This window comes from Ornithorhynchus anatinus, chromosome 18, assembly GCF_004115215.2.
Source record: "Ornithorhynchus anatinus isolate Pmale09 chromosome 18, mOrnAna1.pri.v4, whole genome shotgun sequence".
Taxonomy (NCBI): Eukaryota; Metazoa; Chordata; class Mammalia; order Monotremata; family Ornithorhynchidae; genus Ornithorhynchus; species Ornithorhynchus anatinus.
Genome location: NC_041745.1, coordinates 14,023,961 through 14,041,194, shown reverse-complemented (window position 1 = coordinate 14,041,194; position 17,234 = coordinate 14,023,961). Strand labels below are relative to the sequence as shown.

General features: G+C 45.5%; 1 protein-coding gene across 1 annotated transcript in view; it reads left to right on the top strand.

Annotated features, from left to right (window-relative positions):
* Positions 1-17,234, top strand: part of OCA2 (OCA2 melanosomal transmembrane protein) — a 227,071-nt gene that overhangs the window by 120,604 nt on the left and 89,233 nt on the right. The window contains exons 16-18 of the mRNA XM_039914722.1: positions 2,637-2,784; positions 8,226-8,283; positions 11,186-11,294. Of these exons, the coding sequence (XP_039770656.1) occupies positions 2,637-2,784; positions 8,226-8,283; positions 11,186-11,294 (315 nt within the window). The remainder of the gene's footprint in view (positions 1-2,636; positions 2,785-8,225; positions 8,284-11,185; positions 11,295-17,234) is intronic.

Sequence of the window (17,234 nt, the reverse complement as noted above, 5' to 3'; positions counted from 1 at the left end):
GAGGACTTAACTTTTCCCACCTTTACTGCTGCTTCAGCCTCCTCAATGACCTCCCTGCCGCCTGTATCCCCCTACTCTAGTCCGAACGTCACTCTGCTGCCCGGATTGTTTTTCTCAAAAATATTCAGTCCACATCACCCCACTCCTCAACAACCTCCAGTGGTTGTCCATTCACCTTGGCATCAAACAGAAACTCCTTACTTTTAAGTGCTCCGTCAGCTTGCCCCCACATCTGACCTCATTGATTTCCTACTAGAACCCAATACCTTCATTTTGCTCCTCTAACACCAACCTACTCACTATATCTTGATCTATTCTATTTTGTTGCCAACTCCTTGGCCACCTCCTGCCTTTGATCTGGAACTCCTCCCCCTTTATGTCCAACAGATGATCATTCTCACCACCTTCAAAGCCTTATAATCGCATCTCCTCCCAAAGGCCTTCCCCGATTAAGTCCTCATTTGCTCTACTCCTTCCCCTAGTCTACGTCACACTCATACTTGGATCTGTATCCTTTATTCACCCCACCCTGACTCCCATGGCACTTATGTACATATCTGTAATTTATTTTATTGTCTGTCTCCCTCTCTAGACTATAAGCTCCTTGTGGGCAGGGAATGTGCCTTACGTTGTATTCTTTGGAGAACTTAGTACAATGGTCTTCATCCAGTAAGCACTTAGTAAATATGATGGACATTGATTGATTGATTGATTCCTCCTGCTGTGCTATCAGCTTGGACAGAGGGCTCTTGTGTGGAATATGCCCAGCTCACCCTGTGGTTTGGACTGACCATTGAACTCCCTAGTTCGAATGGTTCAAAGTGTTCAGTTTGCTTGTGGCAGCTTGGTGGCAAGAGAGAAAAGTGCTGGACCTGCCCATCCGTAGGTAACTGTCAGCAGATCTCAGAGGCGAATGCACTTGAGGGAAGTGGTGTGGCCTAGTGGATAGAGCACAGGCCTGGAAGTCAGAAACACCTGGGTAGCTCTGCTATTTGTCTGCTGTGTGACCTTTGGCAAGTCACTTAACTTCTCTGGGCCTCAGTTACCTCATCTAAAAAATGGGGATTAAGATTGTGAGCCCTGTGTGGGATCTGGACGGTATCCAACCCCATTAGCTTGTATCTACCCCAGCAGTTAGTATGGTGCCCGTCACAAAGTAAGCGTTTAACAAGTACCATTAAAAAAACCTGCTGTGGGAAAGGACTGAGGGTGGTGCTGGTGCCATTATTGCCATTGTTCTTGTCTGCCTGTCTCCCCCAATGAGACTGTAAGCCTGTCAAATGGCTGGGACTGTCTCTATCTGTTGCCGACTTGTTCATTCCAAGCGCTTAGTACAGTGCTCTGCACATAGTAAGCACTCAATAATACTACTGAATGAATGAATGAATGCTGGGGTTTGAATTTTGGAAGCTGCAGTTAAAGTTGCTGGTTTGAATTTGGTCCTCAGAGCTTCATTTAGAGACACATCTTCAGTCCGGAATGCCAGATGCGACCTATCACCATTAGTTATGGGTTCTTGGGAATTCAAAAGCATTGGAATTGCATTTTTTCAGTTGCTTGGTTTCAAATGTTGTTTTCTGTCCTGCGACATGAACTTCAGGAGTAATCATTTTCCCTTTTGGGCTTGACATTTCATCTGGTTTAATGTGGCAGTTCTTATTTATGCAGTTTGCTTCTCAGGTAAGACCCTTGTTTGGACTATTCATTGACCAAACTTGGACCCAATCCTGGGTCAGTCAGTAAATCGCATTTATTGATAGCTCACTGTGTGCAGGGCACTGTGCTAAGTGCCTGGGAGAGTAAAATTTAACAATAAACACAGTTCTGCCCACAACGAGCTTACAGTCTAGAGTGGGGAGACAGACATTAATATAAATAAATAAATTATGCATATGTACATAAGTGCTGTGGGGCAGGGAGGGAGGGGCAAATAAAGGGAGCAAGTCAGGGTAATGCAGAAAGGAGTGGGAAAGGAGGAAAGGAGAGCTTAGTCAGGGAAGGCTTCTTGGAGGAGCGGTGCCTTCAGTAAGGCTTTAAAAGGTGGGGAGAGTTATCGTCTTTTGGATAGGAGGAGGGAGTGCATTCGAGGCCAGAGGCAGGTTGTGGGCAAGCCGTCAGCGAGATAGACGAGATTGAGGTACAATGAGAAGGTTAGTATTAGCGGAGCGAAGTGTGTTGGCCAGGTTATAATAGGAGAGTCGCGAGATGAGGTAGAAAGAGGCAAAATGATTGAGTGCCCTAAAGCCAATGGTGAGCAGTTTCTGTTTGAATAATAATAATAACTGTGTTGTTTGTTAAATGTTTACTGTGTGCAGCACTGGGGTAGATCAGACACAGTCCTGTCCCACATGGGGCTCACAGTCTAGAGGGGAGGGAAAACATGTATTTCATCCCCATTTTTTTGGATATTAAATTTGAAGTATGTTGGGGAGGACAAAGCTTTCAGAGCCTCTGTGCCCTCCCCCAATAAAGCCCAGAGAAGTTACGTGACTGGCCCCACATCACACAGCAGGTAAGCAGTGGAGGTGGGATTAGAAGTCATGTCCCCCGATTCGTGGGCCCGAGCACTTTCCATTAGAAGCCACGGGGCTTCTCCTTCAGCTGGGATGCTAAAGACTGATGCTATTTATTCGTAGAACTGAAGCATGAAATCCAGGTGTGGAAGCTGACGACCCAGCGTGTCAACCCTGCTAGTCGGGAGGAGACTGCTGTGAAGTGCCTCCTCATGCAGAAAGTGCAGGCTCTGGAGTTCCTCCTGAAGAGAAAGCTCAAAACATTTCAGAGGTACAGCAGCAGCAGCGATATGGCTTTCTGAAGCCCCCTGAGACTCTTGCAGGGTTATTCAGAGGAATAGCCAAATATGCTCCTTATTGGGGTGGGGAGGGCTCTATAACCAATTTTGTAAGAAATGAAAAGATTCTGCAACTCCAAGGCAGCTTACGTATTATTATAATACATCTTAGAAGCATCACAGCCTAGTGAGTAGAGCACGGGCCTGGGTTCTTAATCCCGACTCCACCGCTTGACTCCTATGTGACCACATGACTCCCATGTGCCTCAGTTACCTCTTCTGTAAAATGGAGATTAAGATGGTGAATCCCATGTGGGGCATGGACTGTGATTGATTGGTTTGTGTGTACCCCAGCCCTTAGTACAATGCCTGGCCCAGACTAGACACTTAATAAATGCCATAAAGAAAAAAAAGAATAGGGATCCTATTGAAAGAGGACAAAACCCCAAAAGCAATAAAAACATTGAAATGAAGTCAGCTCATCAATCATCATTATCATTATTGTATTTGGTAAGTGTTTTCTGTTTGCCAAGCACTGGGGTTGCTACAAGATGATCAGGGCAGACACAGTCCCTGTCCCGCTTGGGGTTTGTTGGGGTTTGCTGTCTAACGGGGAGAGAGAGCATATAGTCAACTCCCGATCTGCAGATGAGGAAACTGAGATGCAGAGAAGTTAAGTGATCCGCCCAAGATCTCCCAGCAGGCACATTGTAGAGCTGGGATTAAAACCCTGATATTGTTTGTTGACTTTATCCATTCAGTCCCCTCTTCTAAAATGACTTGAAAAGTTTCATGCTTTAGGAAGAAAGTTTCACTTTTCTGATGGTTCATCTGAGATTTTGGAAATTCCATTATGAAATGAAATAAAATTGAAAATGAGCAGCAATAAAATGGAATATTCAGTGATTTACTGAAAAATTACACATGGACTTTCAGGCCCAGGAGCATGAAAAGTAATAATGAGTTGGTCACTGTACTTAACCACCACAACCTTCTAACCTACCTCATCCACATCTAATGTCCCTTGAATTCAGTCCTTGAATTTCTCTACTGTGACCACCGCTCTCTGGACTCCATTTATCTCAGGTTATCACTCCTCCCTCCTTGCCTCTCTTCCACCATCACCCTTGCAACCCGGACTTCCCTAGCTGCCGGAGACTCAACTCTGCCTTCTCCACAATCAACCAGTTCAATTTATTGAGCACTTACTGTGTGCAGAGCACTGTACTAAGCATTTAGGAGACTACAGTATAATAAGAGTTGGTCACGTGCTCACGAGCTTTCCTTTACCACCTCTGTGCGTATGTCTTCCAAATCTACCTCTTTAGCCCTGTCTTTTTTGCCTCCAGAGCATTTCTATTTGGATATCCCATCAGCGTCTTAAATCAACATGTCTAAAACGGACCTACTCACCTTCCTTCCAGGCTCACTTATCCACTTACCTTCTCCAATTCACTAATCCAACGTTACCATCCTTCCTGTCCCAGTAGCTTACAATCTTGATGTTATCCTTAATTGCTCGCTGTCTTAAAGTCCCACTTGCAATCTACCAACAGATTCTGCCTGTCTTCGTACAAAACATCCCCTAGATCTGTCCCTTCTGCCCACCAGCTACAATCTTCACCTAAACTCTTGTCATTATCAAGGCTGGACTATGGTGTCAGCCTCCTTACCGGTCTCTGTCTCCAGCCCATCCTGTCTCTTTCGTCTCCAGCACCTGTTTTACCGTGCTACCAGGATCATTTTTCTCAAAAACTGTTCAGTCCATAACTTCCCACTCCTCAAAAACCGCCAGTGGTTGCCCGGTTACCTCCACATCAAATACAACTCCTTCCCATCTGCTCTAGGACATTCAATTAGTTCTCTCCCTACGACCCAACCCTCACGTTCTGCTCCTGTCCTGCCACTTGCCCACGTTCTCCCTTGGCCCTGAAACTCCCTCCCCGCTTCCTATCCAACAATCCACCGCTCTCCTCACCTTCAGACATCTCCGAGAGGCCTTTCCAGATGAAGCCCTTTATTTCCCCCTTTGCCCTCCCGTATGCACCGATTGTGCCTTTGGCTCTGTACCTCGTAAGCAGTTTGATACTTATCCCAGTCCCACGGTATTTGTGTAAATAATCTTATACTCACTTAATTCATCTCTCCCTAATCTAGAGGGCTTAGTGGTTTAGCAGGGGCCTGGGAGTCAGAAGGACCTCGGTTCTAATCCCAGCCCAGCCACTTGTCAGCTGGGTAACTTTGGGCAAGTCAGTTAACTTTGGAGAATCAGTTTGGCATAGTGGATAGAGCATGGATCTGGGAGTCAGGGGGTCATGGGTTCTAATCCCAGCTCTGCCACATGCCACTGCTGTGTGACCTTGGGCAAGTTACTTCACTTCTCTGGGCCTCAGTCACCTCATCTGTAAAATGGGGACTAAGAGTGTGAGCCCCGTGTGGGACAGGGACTGGGTCCAACCTGACTACCTTGTATTCTACCCTAGTGCTTAGAACATAGTAAGCATTTAACAAGTACCGTAATTATCAGGGCTTAATACAGTGCCCAGAGCTTAGTACAGTGCCTGGCACATAGTAAGTGCTTAACCAATGCCATTATTATCATTATTATTCTCTTGGCCTCAGTTACCTCATCTGTAAAATGGGCATAAGAGTGCAAGCCCCATGTGGGACAGGGACTGTGTCCTCCCTGATTAACTTGTATCTACCCCAGTGCTTAGGAGAGTGCTAGGCACATAGAAAGCGCTAACAAGTACCACAGTTATTATTATTATTTATTATTTTCCCCATAGACTATAAGCTATTTATTAAGTATATTTATTGAGTGCTTACTGTGTGCAAAACACTGTACTAAGCGCTTGGGAGAGTACCATAAAGCATCACATTCCCTGCCCACAGCGAGCTCACAGTCTAGAGTGGGAAGCAAACAGTAATATAAATAAATAGATAAATGATATATACAGGCAGGGATCACATCTGTCAACACTGCCAAGTATTCTACCCGTATCACTGATTTATTAATTGATTGATTGAAATCTATCCTTCATGCGGCTGCTGGATCATTTTGAGTCATCTCTCCTCTCCTAAGAACCCTACACCGGCTTCCCATGTTCTTTCTCATCAAGCAGAAATTCCTCATGATTGGCTTCAAGACTTTCTGCCTACCTTCTGTGAATCCGGTCTCTTTTCTTGAAGCCCCCAAGCTCATTCACTTCATTCTTCCCACATTAACTAAGCCACTCTCTCCACTCTTCTGCTTCCATTCCCTCACTCACACCATTCCCCAGCCTGGAGCTTCCTCCTTCCCCAGATGAATCAAATCACAAACTCTACTCACAAACTGAGAAGGAGCGTGGCTCAGTGGAAAGAGCCCGGGCTTGGGAGTCAGAGGTCATGGGTTCGAATCCTGGCCCCGCTGCTTGTCAGCTGTGTGACCTTGGACAAGTCACTTCACTTCTCTGAGACTCAGTTACCTCACCTGTAAAATAGGGATGAAAACTATGAGCCCTACGTGGGACAACCTGATTATCTTGTATCTACCCCAGAGCTTAGAACAGTGCTTGGCACACAGTAAATGCTTAACAAATACCAACATTATTATTATTATTACTCATTTTCTCAGCCCTTCTAAGATCCCAACAAACCTTCCCCAACACTCTGACCCCTACCAACCCACCATTCGCTTATAGTACTGGTGTGAGAAGCAGCGTGGCTCAGTGGAAAGAGCCCAGGCTTGGGAGTCAGAGGTCATGGGCTTTAGTCCCCGCTCCGCCACTTGTCAGCTGTGTGATTCTGGGCAAATCACTTAACATCTCTGTGCTTCAGTTACCTCATCTGTAAAATGGGGCTTAAGACTGTGAGCCCCATGTGGGACGACCTGATTAACCTGGATCTACCCTAGTGCTTAGAACAGTGCTTGGCACATAGTAAGCAGTTAACAAATACCATCGTTATTATTATTATTTATTTAGAACCCCCAGTCACCTCTCAGGGTCGCACCTGGAGCGTTTCCAGTATTCTACCAGTCTGGACTGTGGGAGGGATAGGCAAGCAGAGGCCCGTCCATTCCATTCCTAGCTTGGGCAGTGGCTAGAGAGTGGAAGGCTGCTGCAAGTCAAAACTCACCTGTGCTGGGCAATGTCGGCATGGGAGAGAGTCGAGGGTGGAAACTCAGGTTTATTGCGGGGAAGGAGGCATTGGTAAACCACTTCTGGATTTTTACCAAGAAAACTCGGTGGATCCACTACCAGAACGATTGCAAATGGAGGTGTGGGGCGTTCTGGGAGAGACGTGTCCATGGTGCCGCTACGGGTCGGACACGACTCGACAGCATAAGACAACAACAGCCAAACCCCACATAAGAACTTGCATGTATGTTTATAATAATAATAATAATGTTGGTATTTGTTAACCGCTTACTGTGTGCAGAGCACTGTTCTAAGTACTGGAGGAGATACAGGGTAATCAGATCGTCCCACGTGAGGCTCACAGTTAATCCCCGTTTTACAGATGAGGTAACTGAGGCACAGAGAAGTTAAGTGACTCACCCTCAGTCACACAGCTGACAAGTGGCAGAGCCGGGAGTCGAACCCATGACCTCTGACTCCGAAGCCCAGGCTCTTTCCACTGAGCCACGCTGCTTCAGTTTATCCAACTGTTCAATCTCTTCTTTATTTTGATTAGCCAATTGTATATTTTGTTTTGTCAGTCTCCCCTTTTAAAGGGTAAAGTCTTTCCGGGAGGAGGACCCATCACTTTTCCGTGTAGCATTTTCCCAAAAACTTAGTATGGAGCAGTGCATCTAGTATATGTCCAGTGAAATACTATCACTACTCATTTCCAAATCTCTCAATCCCTTCTGCGTCACCCTTGAACTTGGATCTGCACCGCTTATTCACTTCACCCTCGACCCCACAGCATCGAGTGCGTAGCCGTAATTCATTTATTTAGATTAATGCTTCCAACTCTGTTGTACTCTACTTTTCCAAGTTCTTAGTATGGCGTTCTACACTCAGTAAGCATTCAATGAATACAGTTGATTGATTAATTACTACTCCTGCTGCTGCTTCTCGGGCGGATACAAGACAATCCCGTCTCATATGGGTTCACCACCTCAAAGGTTCGGAGAGCAGGTATCTTTTCTCCATTTTAGAGATGAGAAAACAAGTAAGGAGACATTTCAGTGACTTGCTCAAGGTCACCTCACTGGCTTTAGGCAAAAGTTGGGACTAGAACCTTATCTCCTGACTCCCAGGCCCGTGCTTTTCCCCCTAGGCTACTTTCATTAGAAAGCAAGCAACCTGGTTAGTAGCCAGACTACCGGAGTGAAATTGAATTCCCAAGAGCTGGCAGATAATGGCCAGAAATAGCTGCCGAAGGATGTAGCTGAACTGTTTATTCTCCTGCAAACTCTAATGACTGTGATATTCTTTTTTAGACAAATATCTCAGGAAGATAAAAACTGGGAGGTAACCATCCAGGAGCTCCAAAAGAAGGTGAGAATGGAAGGAGGGGACCCTTTGGCTTTCGGAAGTTTCCAGTGGGTTTATTCCTGGAACTTCTTCCCATGGCTTTCCAGCCTTGATGCCTAGATAGTAATAGGTTGGTGAGAGAAGGAAGGATCTTATCTCACCTCCCTGTCTAGGTAAGAAGGGGGAAACAGCTGGCCGGAAAGCAGTTTTGTTTTGGTGATGTCACAGCTAAATTCCAAGAGAATTTAAGGGCTGAATGAAGGGAGGGGGGAGGGGAAAGATGGATGGACATGGGTTACTGACATGAAAATTGCTGAAATTGGAAGTCTATACCCTCTGAAAAAAGATTAATGAAATTATTTTTAAAATGTTGGTCCAGAAAATTTATTTTATTGTCGATAGATAGGAGCTCCCTATTCATTATGAAACTTCAACTTGAAGCTACTCTCCCACCAACTGACTTTTGTTTGAGGCGGATTGTTTGAGGAACATTTCTGTTTAGTGCTCTTTTTGAGATGGAGCACAAGAAACACGAAGATTAGCCTTATGAAAAGCAAGGGATTGTTTTTGGTCTTTTCTGGTCCACTCAGAAATAGGATGCAATTGAAAGAGTGGTATTCTAGTCCATACTTTTATATTTAGAGGAGGCTGCTTTGAACTCTCATTACGACAGGGCCTAATGAAGGTGGAGTCAGAGAAACTAGGGAATGAGAAATTCAGAAATACCTACGTCCCCCAACCTCTCCCCCATGACCGACACAGTCTTCTCCAACCACCAACTCACACAGCAGCTAGGTACTAATCCAAACAACCTTCTTTCCCTCCCTTTAAGTCCTCGATGAAACAACAGTCTTACACTCTCCCAGCAGCTTCCTCATTTCTCACAGTCTGTGTCTTTGCTTGCATACCGAATTATTTCCTGCTTTTTCTAGTGGTCGTCAACTTGTGCTTTCTGTTTATCCTCCTCTAGTCTCCTGGTGATTTCTCCTGTTCCTCTCCGTCTCTGGGCCTTGGGCTGGGCCCTAGCCTGTGTTCCTTTTTTTTTTAATGCTGTTTATTAAGTGTTCACTATGTGCCAGGCACTATACTAAGTACCGGAGTGGATATGAACAAATCGGGTTGGACACAGTCCCTGTCCCAAGTGGGGCCTACAGTCTCAATCCCCATTTTTCAGGTAAGGTAACTGAGGCCTAGAGAAGTGAAGTGACTTGCCCAAAGTCACACAGCAGACAAGTGGTGGAGCTGGGATTAGAATCCATGACCTTCTGACTCCCAGGCCCATGCTCTAGGAGACAGGAACCCATGTTCGTGTCTCTTCAGTTTCCCCAATTCTCCTTTGAGGCTCTGAGTTCATTTTTAGGTCCTGGTTTGTTTCTCTTTCCTTCTCTCTGGGATTCTCTTTCCTATCCTATTTGTTTATATTAATATGTGTCTCTCCCTTTAGACAGTAAGCCCGTGATGGGCCGGGAAAGTTTGTACCAACTCTTTTGTACTGAATCTCCCAGCGCTTAGAACAGTGCTCTGCACATAGTAGGCGCTCAATAAATACTATCGAATGAATTCTGCCACTTGTCTGCTGGGTGGCCTTCGGCCACTTCACTTTATAATGTTGGTATTTGTTAAGCACTTACTATGTGCAGAGCACTGTTCTAAGCGCTGAGGTAGATACAGGGTAATCAGATTGTCCCACGTGAGGATCACAGTCTTAATCCCCATTTTACAGATGAGGTAACTGAGGCAAAGAGAAGTGAAGTGACTTGCCCTCAGTCACACTGCTGACAAGTGGCAGATCTGGGATTCGAACCCATGACCTCTGACTTCCAAGCCCGGGCTCTTTCCACTGAGCCACGCTGCTTCACTTCCTTCATCTGTAAAATGGGGTTTAAAGTCTCATGTGGGAAAGAATGAGATTATCTCGTATCTATCCCAGTGCTTAATACAGCACCTGATGCTCAGTAAGTGCTTTACAAATACCATAACAAAAGTACAGTGCTCTGCACACAGGAAGCCCTCAGTAAGTACCTTTAATTGATTAATTGATCGATTATCCTGACCCTAGGTCCCCCTTGTCTTTAATTCTTTCCTCTTCGGGCTGCGCTCCCCGATCCGTGACCCAGTCAAAGCTGCTTTGCTGAGACTCACTTGCTCTTCCTGTTTCAGCTCCACTGGGTGGATCTGAGGTGCGTACCCCCGGTTCCCCCCCCCCCCCCCACACTTCAGGCACACACAATCATATAGGCAACCATGTAATCACACATACATGAAGACACACTAAAGCACAGAAACATCATCATCGTAGTTTTTATTGAGCGCTTATAGTTGCAGAGTATTCTACTAAGCGCTTGGGAGAATGCAGTGCCACAGATTCCCTGCCCACAGCATGCTTACTTACAGTCTAGAGGGTACACACGGGTTTTATCTGCATGAATAGGAGAAGAGGTAGGGCACCTGTCTAGCCTGATGGACTCCGCACTTCCTTCCAGAGTGGGTTTGGGTTGGAGGGGTTCTATCCCATTCTGCTCCTGTGGGGTCCGAAGCCTCAGCCCGTGGAATATCCAACGTTACAATGCTATGTTATTCTGCACATCAGATCAGCCATTGGGGGAGGCCAGAGCCTGAGGAGTATTGGTGAATCCTTTCCCTTCCCCTACAAATGGAAATTGGAAATACTGTACCTGATAAATGGTTGACTCTTTGATGTCTTCATATTTCTAAACATCAGAACTCATAGCTCATTGGTTTTTAATCATCCCAGATTTATCACTATAGAAAGCAAACACTTTCATTACTGGCTTTTCACAAGTCCACATTTAACACCTCTTTTGTTGGAGAAAGAGTCAGAGGAGCCGATTCAGGCAGGACAACGAATGCTTTGGAGGAAGGACGATAATTTCCTGGATAACGCGGGGCCGTTTCCTTCCCACAGCACAGAATAGTGGACAAAATCCTTCTCGTCAAATGCCTGATGGTGCTGGGATTTGTTATCTTCGTTTTCTTTCTAAATTCGTTCGTGCCTGCCATACATCTAGATCTAGGTAAGTGTGATTTCTTGGCCTTATTGGGGGATGGGGAACCAGGGCAGTATCTGACCTCCCCCTCTGCCTTCAGCCTAGGCCAAACTGAACCCACAGGCTGTTTTCATTCATTCATTCAATAGTATTTATTGAGTGCTTATTGTGTGCAGAGCACTGTACTAAGCGCTTGGAATGTACAGTTCGGCAACAGATAGAGACAATCCCTGCCCAGTGACGGGCTCCCTGTCTAATCGGGGGAGACAGACGGCAGAGCAAAACAGAACGAAACAAAAACATGACAACATTATCACGATAAATAGAATCAAGAGGATGTACACCTCATTAACAAAATAAATACGGTAATAAATAATATATACAAATGAGCACAGTGCTGAGGGGAAGGGGGAGGGGGAGGAGCAGAGAATGGGGTGGGGAGGAGAGAGGAGGGGGAGCAGAGGGAAAGGGGGCTCAGCTGAGTGGAGGGGAAGGGGGAGGAGCAGAGGGTGGAGGGGGAGCAGAGGGAAAAGGGGGAAGCTCAGTCCGGGAAGGCCTCTTGGAGGAAGTGAGCTCTCAGTAGGGCTTCAAAGAGGGGAAGAGAGTTAGTTTGGCGGAGGTGAGGAGGGAGGCCATTCCAGGACAGCGGTAGGATGTGGGCCAGAGGTTGACGGCGGGATAGGTGTAAACGGGGGACGGTGAGGAGGTGAGCGGCAGAGGAGTGGAGCGAAGGGGATGGGCAGTAGAAAGAGAGAAGGGCGGTGAGGTAGGAGGAGGTTTTCCCCAGGAAGAGTACTGGTCTCACTGTGAGGGGGATTTAGTGTTCTCTGCAAGGTGTGGCCGGGACTATATCTGACAGAGCAGCAGCAGCAGCCAGAGGGATAAGGGCAGGAAGGATAAGACAGTAGGTAATGGTGGGATTCTGATGGCCACAGGTTCCATAGAAGTGTGCAGTTTTCCCAGTGATCCTGGTCAGCAAACAACTGGGGGGTCAGAGAGCTCCAAGAATGTTCCTCTGGCCTCTGAAATTGCCAAATTCATCCATGGCCATAGAGCCACAGCAGCGGAAGCATCTGATATATCCAACTGTTGTCGTCTTCAGCAGAAGGTCCTCAGGACTGATTGAGCACCTGTGGAGTGAGGAGTACTATATAGGTGTCTACTAGGTGCAGAGCACTGTACTGATAGCTGCAGGGATGAGAAAGTTAGGGGGAGGACAGGGTTTAGGTGGGAAGAAAAGAAGTTCAATTTTAGACGTGTTAAGTTGGTGGTGACAGGACATCCAAGTAGAGATGTCTTGAAAGCAGGAGGAAATGGGAGACTGCAGAGAGGAAGCGAGAGGGTGTAGATTTGGTAGATTTGTAGATTTGGTATGTAGATTTGGGTATCATCTGCATAGAGGTGGTAGTTAAAGCCCTGTGACTGAATAAGTTCTCCGGAGGAGTGGCTGTAGATGGAGTATAGAAGGGGACCCAGAACTGAATCTTGAGGGAACCCCTCAGTTAAGGAGGTCGGAGGCAGAGGAGGAGCCCATGAAAGAGACTGAGAATGAATGGCCAGAGAGATGGGAGGAGGACCAGGAGAGGACAGTGTCAGTGAAGCCGAGGTTGGATAATGTTTCCAGGAGAAGGATTTGGTCGACAGTGTCAAAGGCAGCTGAGAGTTTGAGGAGGATTAGGACAGAGTAGAGGCCATTGGGTTTGGTGAGAAAGACATCACTAGTGACCTTTGAAAGGTTGGTTCCTGTGGCATGAGGTGGATGGAAGCCAGATGGTAGAGGGTCAAGGAGAGAATTGGAGAGGAACTTGAGACAGCGGGTGTAGACAACTCAGTAAATGCCACTGATCTAACGATTGATTGACCGACCCATCAATAATCCTGAAAAGTAGCTGGCAAGTGTGGGGAGCAGAGGCCACAGGGGTTACCAAGGCAACTGCATGCTCTGGCTTGGTTCTGAGGGACAGCATTGGCATTATGTCATGGTCACTTTGTGTGTGAGTTTGGAACATGAAAATGAAAAAAATTATTCTGTGTTCACATGGTTGGTTGTTCATGGTTGTTGCCCTCTGTGGTCCGAGGGGCGGGGGGGGGACATTCCTGGTGCTGTTTCCTACAGCCACCTTCTCCATGTATGTCCTCCGGATGTTTCACAAGTGAGGCTCATCTGCCATTCTTGATAGTAGAGTGCATCATGATCCAAATGAAGGAAGCAGGTGCCTTTCATCCTTCCCAAGTAAAGTGGATCTAAAATTGGTTTTTTCAAGGCCTCCAGCCAAGAACCACCTTGTGTGCTGGAAATGTACCCCTGCCTGAGAGCAGTTACTAAAAACCCTGCTGTCAGGGAGTCCAGACAAGCTGCAGGGGTGTTAGCCATGGCTTGGTGTCAGGCTGGAGTACATTCCCTAGTTACCTAATAATAACATTTAATAATAATATTTAGTGTTTACTCTGGACCAAGCAATATACTAAGCACTGGGACAGGTACAAGATAATCAGGACAGACACAATCCCTACCCCACAAGGGTCTCATAGTCTAACTAAGAAGGATATCAAGTATTTCATCCCAATTTTTCAGATGAGGAAACTGAGACACAGAGAAGTGAAATGAGTTGCCCAAAGTCATGCATCAGGCAGTTGGCAGATCTGGGATTAGAACCCAGGTCCTCTGACTCCCAGGCCCATGCTCTTTCCATTAGGCTACACTGCTCGTTATGTCAGAGGAGTGAATTTCAGTCCAGAGTTATGTATTTGAGTTCTTTCCTACTGAGCCCTGGGCCAAACTTGTCTGGATGACCCACCTCTCCCCACTGTTCTGGGATGTTTGGCCTTTCCTGGCCCCTCTCCTTTCATCCAGAATCCATCACCTAGCCCCCCATACCCAAATCCACTTTAACTTTCAATTGTGTAAGTTTCATTTACTCCCTTCATATTCTTCATTCTGATTTTCCCATAAAATGTGAATCCCTAGAGGGAGTTTTAAACCGTAATTCTCCAGTTTTTTTTAGTTTAAAAACATATGTTCTTTCCTTAAGTGTTAAAACTCCCAACTCTGTTTCCTCAATTCCTTATCCCAAACCATCCAGATGTCTTTCACCACTGGCTGTCATGATGAATGGCGCTCTGGTATTTCCATGGTTATGAGGAGTCTGTGTAGCCTCTGACTTTGATGTTCACCTTAGTTTATCATACATCCCCATGCCATGCCATATCCTTGCATCTCTCGCTCGTAGCCAACTTAGTCAAACATGGAAGGCGTCTTCCATCTCTCCCTTCAAGTATCCATGGCACTGGATCCAATTTAGCTGTACATGTAACATTTCTCCATGTAAAATGTCCTTTCTGTTTTCTGTTAGCTCGTGTTCATTCCCATTTCTCGATCTTTTGGGCAACTTCTCTGTGGCTGCCATGAGTCCCCCCAATCCCTCTTCTCCTCTTTGACAACTTGGAGCGTACCCGTTACACACCCAGAAGCAGGTGCTGCCCTTTAAAACTTTATTCTCTTGCCTCCTTCTGAACATTAAAATGCATACAAATCAGTCTGTAAAATGCATACGCATTGATCTTCAACTCCCCATCCAAATGCGTAATCTTTCCTTTTGTGACGTCAGTCCTGTGCCCTCACAGAGCATGAAAGAAAATTTTTTAAAAATGTGCTGTGTGTTCCTGGGCACCAGTCATTCTTGACTGATGAATAAAAACATTGGGTACCAAAAACCTTTTCGTCGTTCTCACTCTGATGTTGCCCAATAATTCTGTGGCTCTCAAAGTGTAGTCTACCTTTCATCCTCTTCTGTTTTCCCCTCCCAATTTTCTTTGACATTATCTTGGCCCACATACAAGTTTTCTAAACTTTTGACCACAGTTTTATCTTTTTAACCACTCTCTCTGGATGTCTGCCCACACCGATCTTATTAGTTGATATTTCTCGGTGTTCATTTTGCCTCTGAACATCTCCTGTACTCCTCATACACCTGTAAACAGTGGTCCACTCCTTGTTCCTTGGCTACCTTAACAGAGAAGTCATAACTAGCTCCAAATGACATTTTGTCTTTCCTTTCTCTCTGTACGTAAGAGACACTGGGGAAATGCCCTGCCTTAACCTCACTCCCAACATCTATGTCTTCATTAATCTGCCTATTCACGTTGGTGACACTCATAATGTCGTGGCTTTTCTGACCTCCTCTGGCATGCTGTAGACATCCTTTAATAGAAAAAAGCATAGTTTATTCTGCCAAAAATGTACTCCTACTCCAGGCTGGAGTGATACCCGCTCAAACTCCCTTCCTTGGCATGTGCAAAGATCTCCCTTAGATCCGCCAGACAGTTCACAATCTGTTTTCCCTGTTACCACACTTCTCTACATTTTGTGGATCAACTCATCTGCCATTATCTCCAGGTTCCTCAGAAGTTGGCTCGTGAAGATCGCATAATTGGAATGGCCCTCCATTCTTAACATCCTCCTCTGCATCTCTCTTTTTCAGGAAAGTGGGGGATATCCTGCCTCCTGGTTCTCCCCATATTACCCGCCCTCCAAATCTCATTAAAATCTGTTCAAGCGGGTTTGGTACTTCTCAGTGTTCCACAGACAATTAATCTGTCAGTCCTGTAGTGCTTTTTCTTAGTTCTCTTACCACCCCATCCACCGCTGCATCTGGAACTCCTCTTTGTGTTCATTTTTTTGATTTATCTGGAGCAAGTCACGTGATCAATAGTTTTAATTGAGCACTTACTCTATGCAGAACACTGTACTGAGTGCTTGGAAAAGTACAATAGAGTTGGTAGACACAATCCCTGCCCTCAAGGAGGTTACAATTTCCTACTCCTCCTTAAATAGTTCTTCATAAATATCAATGATTATGCCGAGATCGTCCCTTCTGAAAAATTTCATTTTCATTTCAGGGCCACCGTGATCTGTTCTTTTCTTTTTCCAGGTGCAGGCCTAGTCTTTGGCAAGACTATGAAGTTTATATACAAATAGAGAGACAAAAAGATACATGCTAATGTGGCTGATGGGTTAGCATGGCCAGGAATGTGGAGAGTGATTCCTGGAATGCCTCCTGGAGGAGGTGACTTTTTAGGAGGGCTTGGGAGGTTGAGGAAGTGGATTGGCAGGGATTGTGTCTACCAACTCTTTTGCATTGTACTCTTCCAAGTGCTTACTACAGTGCTCTGCATGCTGCACAAGTGCTCAATTGAAATACCATTGATTGATTAAACTCTAATTCTCCTAGGATACAGACACAGTCTTCTTGAAATGCAAGAAGATTGTGTGATCTCTGCCTTAGAACTGTTATGTTTATTTTTTCCTCAAAAAATTAAAGACGAATGGATCCGTATTTAAACTTCTTCAGGACAATGTTTTCAAATAAATGCTGAGGGGTTAAAATATAATCATTTTTGTTAGATTTGGTAAATTGAATCAAAAAAGTTATTTTAACAGTAGAACTCTTCATCACATCTCAACCCTCATGCACTTTTAACATTATGATCTTTCAATGTGTGTGAGAATCTTAAGAAGTTACCACCGCTAATCTAAAGGATTCAGTCGGCATGTTTGATTATGAAAGGCCTGCTCGACACACTTCTTATGCTTAAGTGATATTAAAGTAAAATTTGAAAAGCACTGAACTTTGAAAGTTCATTTTTAACTGTCCACTGCATTGAAGGTTCTTGACTTGTAAACAGCAGCCAGCCCACCTTAGGAACTCTGGGCACATTTACAGGACTCTTAAGTGCCCACTGAGGCACTTGGGTATATATCTTTATACTCTTTAACTTCCTTCTATCTCTAATTTGTTTAAGTATCTGATGCCCTGTGATGGTTCTGAGAGTTCTTAGTCCTAAATCCCAGAATCAATTTAGGAGCTCCTGGACCCCTATTGGCTTCTCTTGGGTCCTATGCATTCCATAGTTCCCCTTCTTGGGACAGGCAGAATTTTTGAATGCCTGGTTGGCTCACTGCCATTT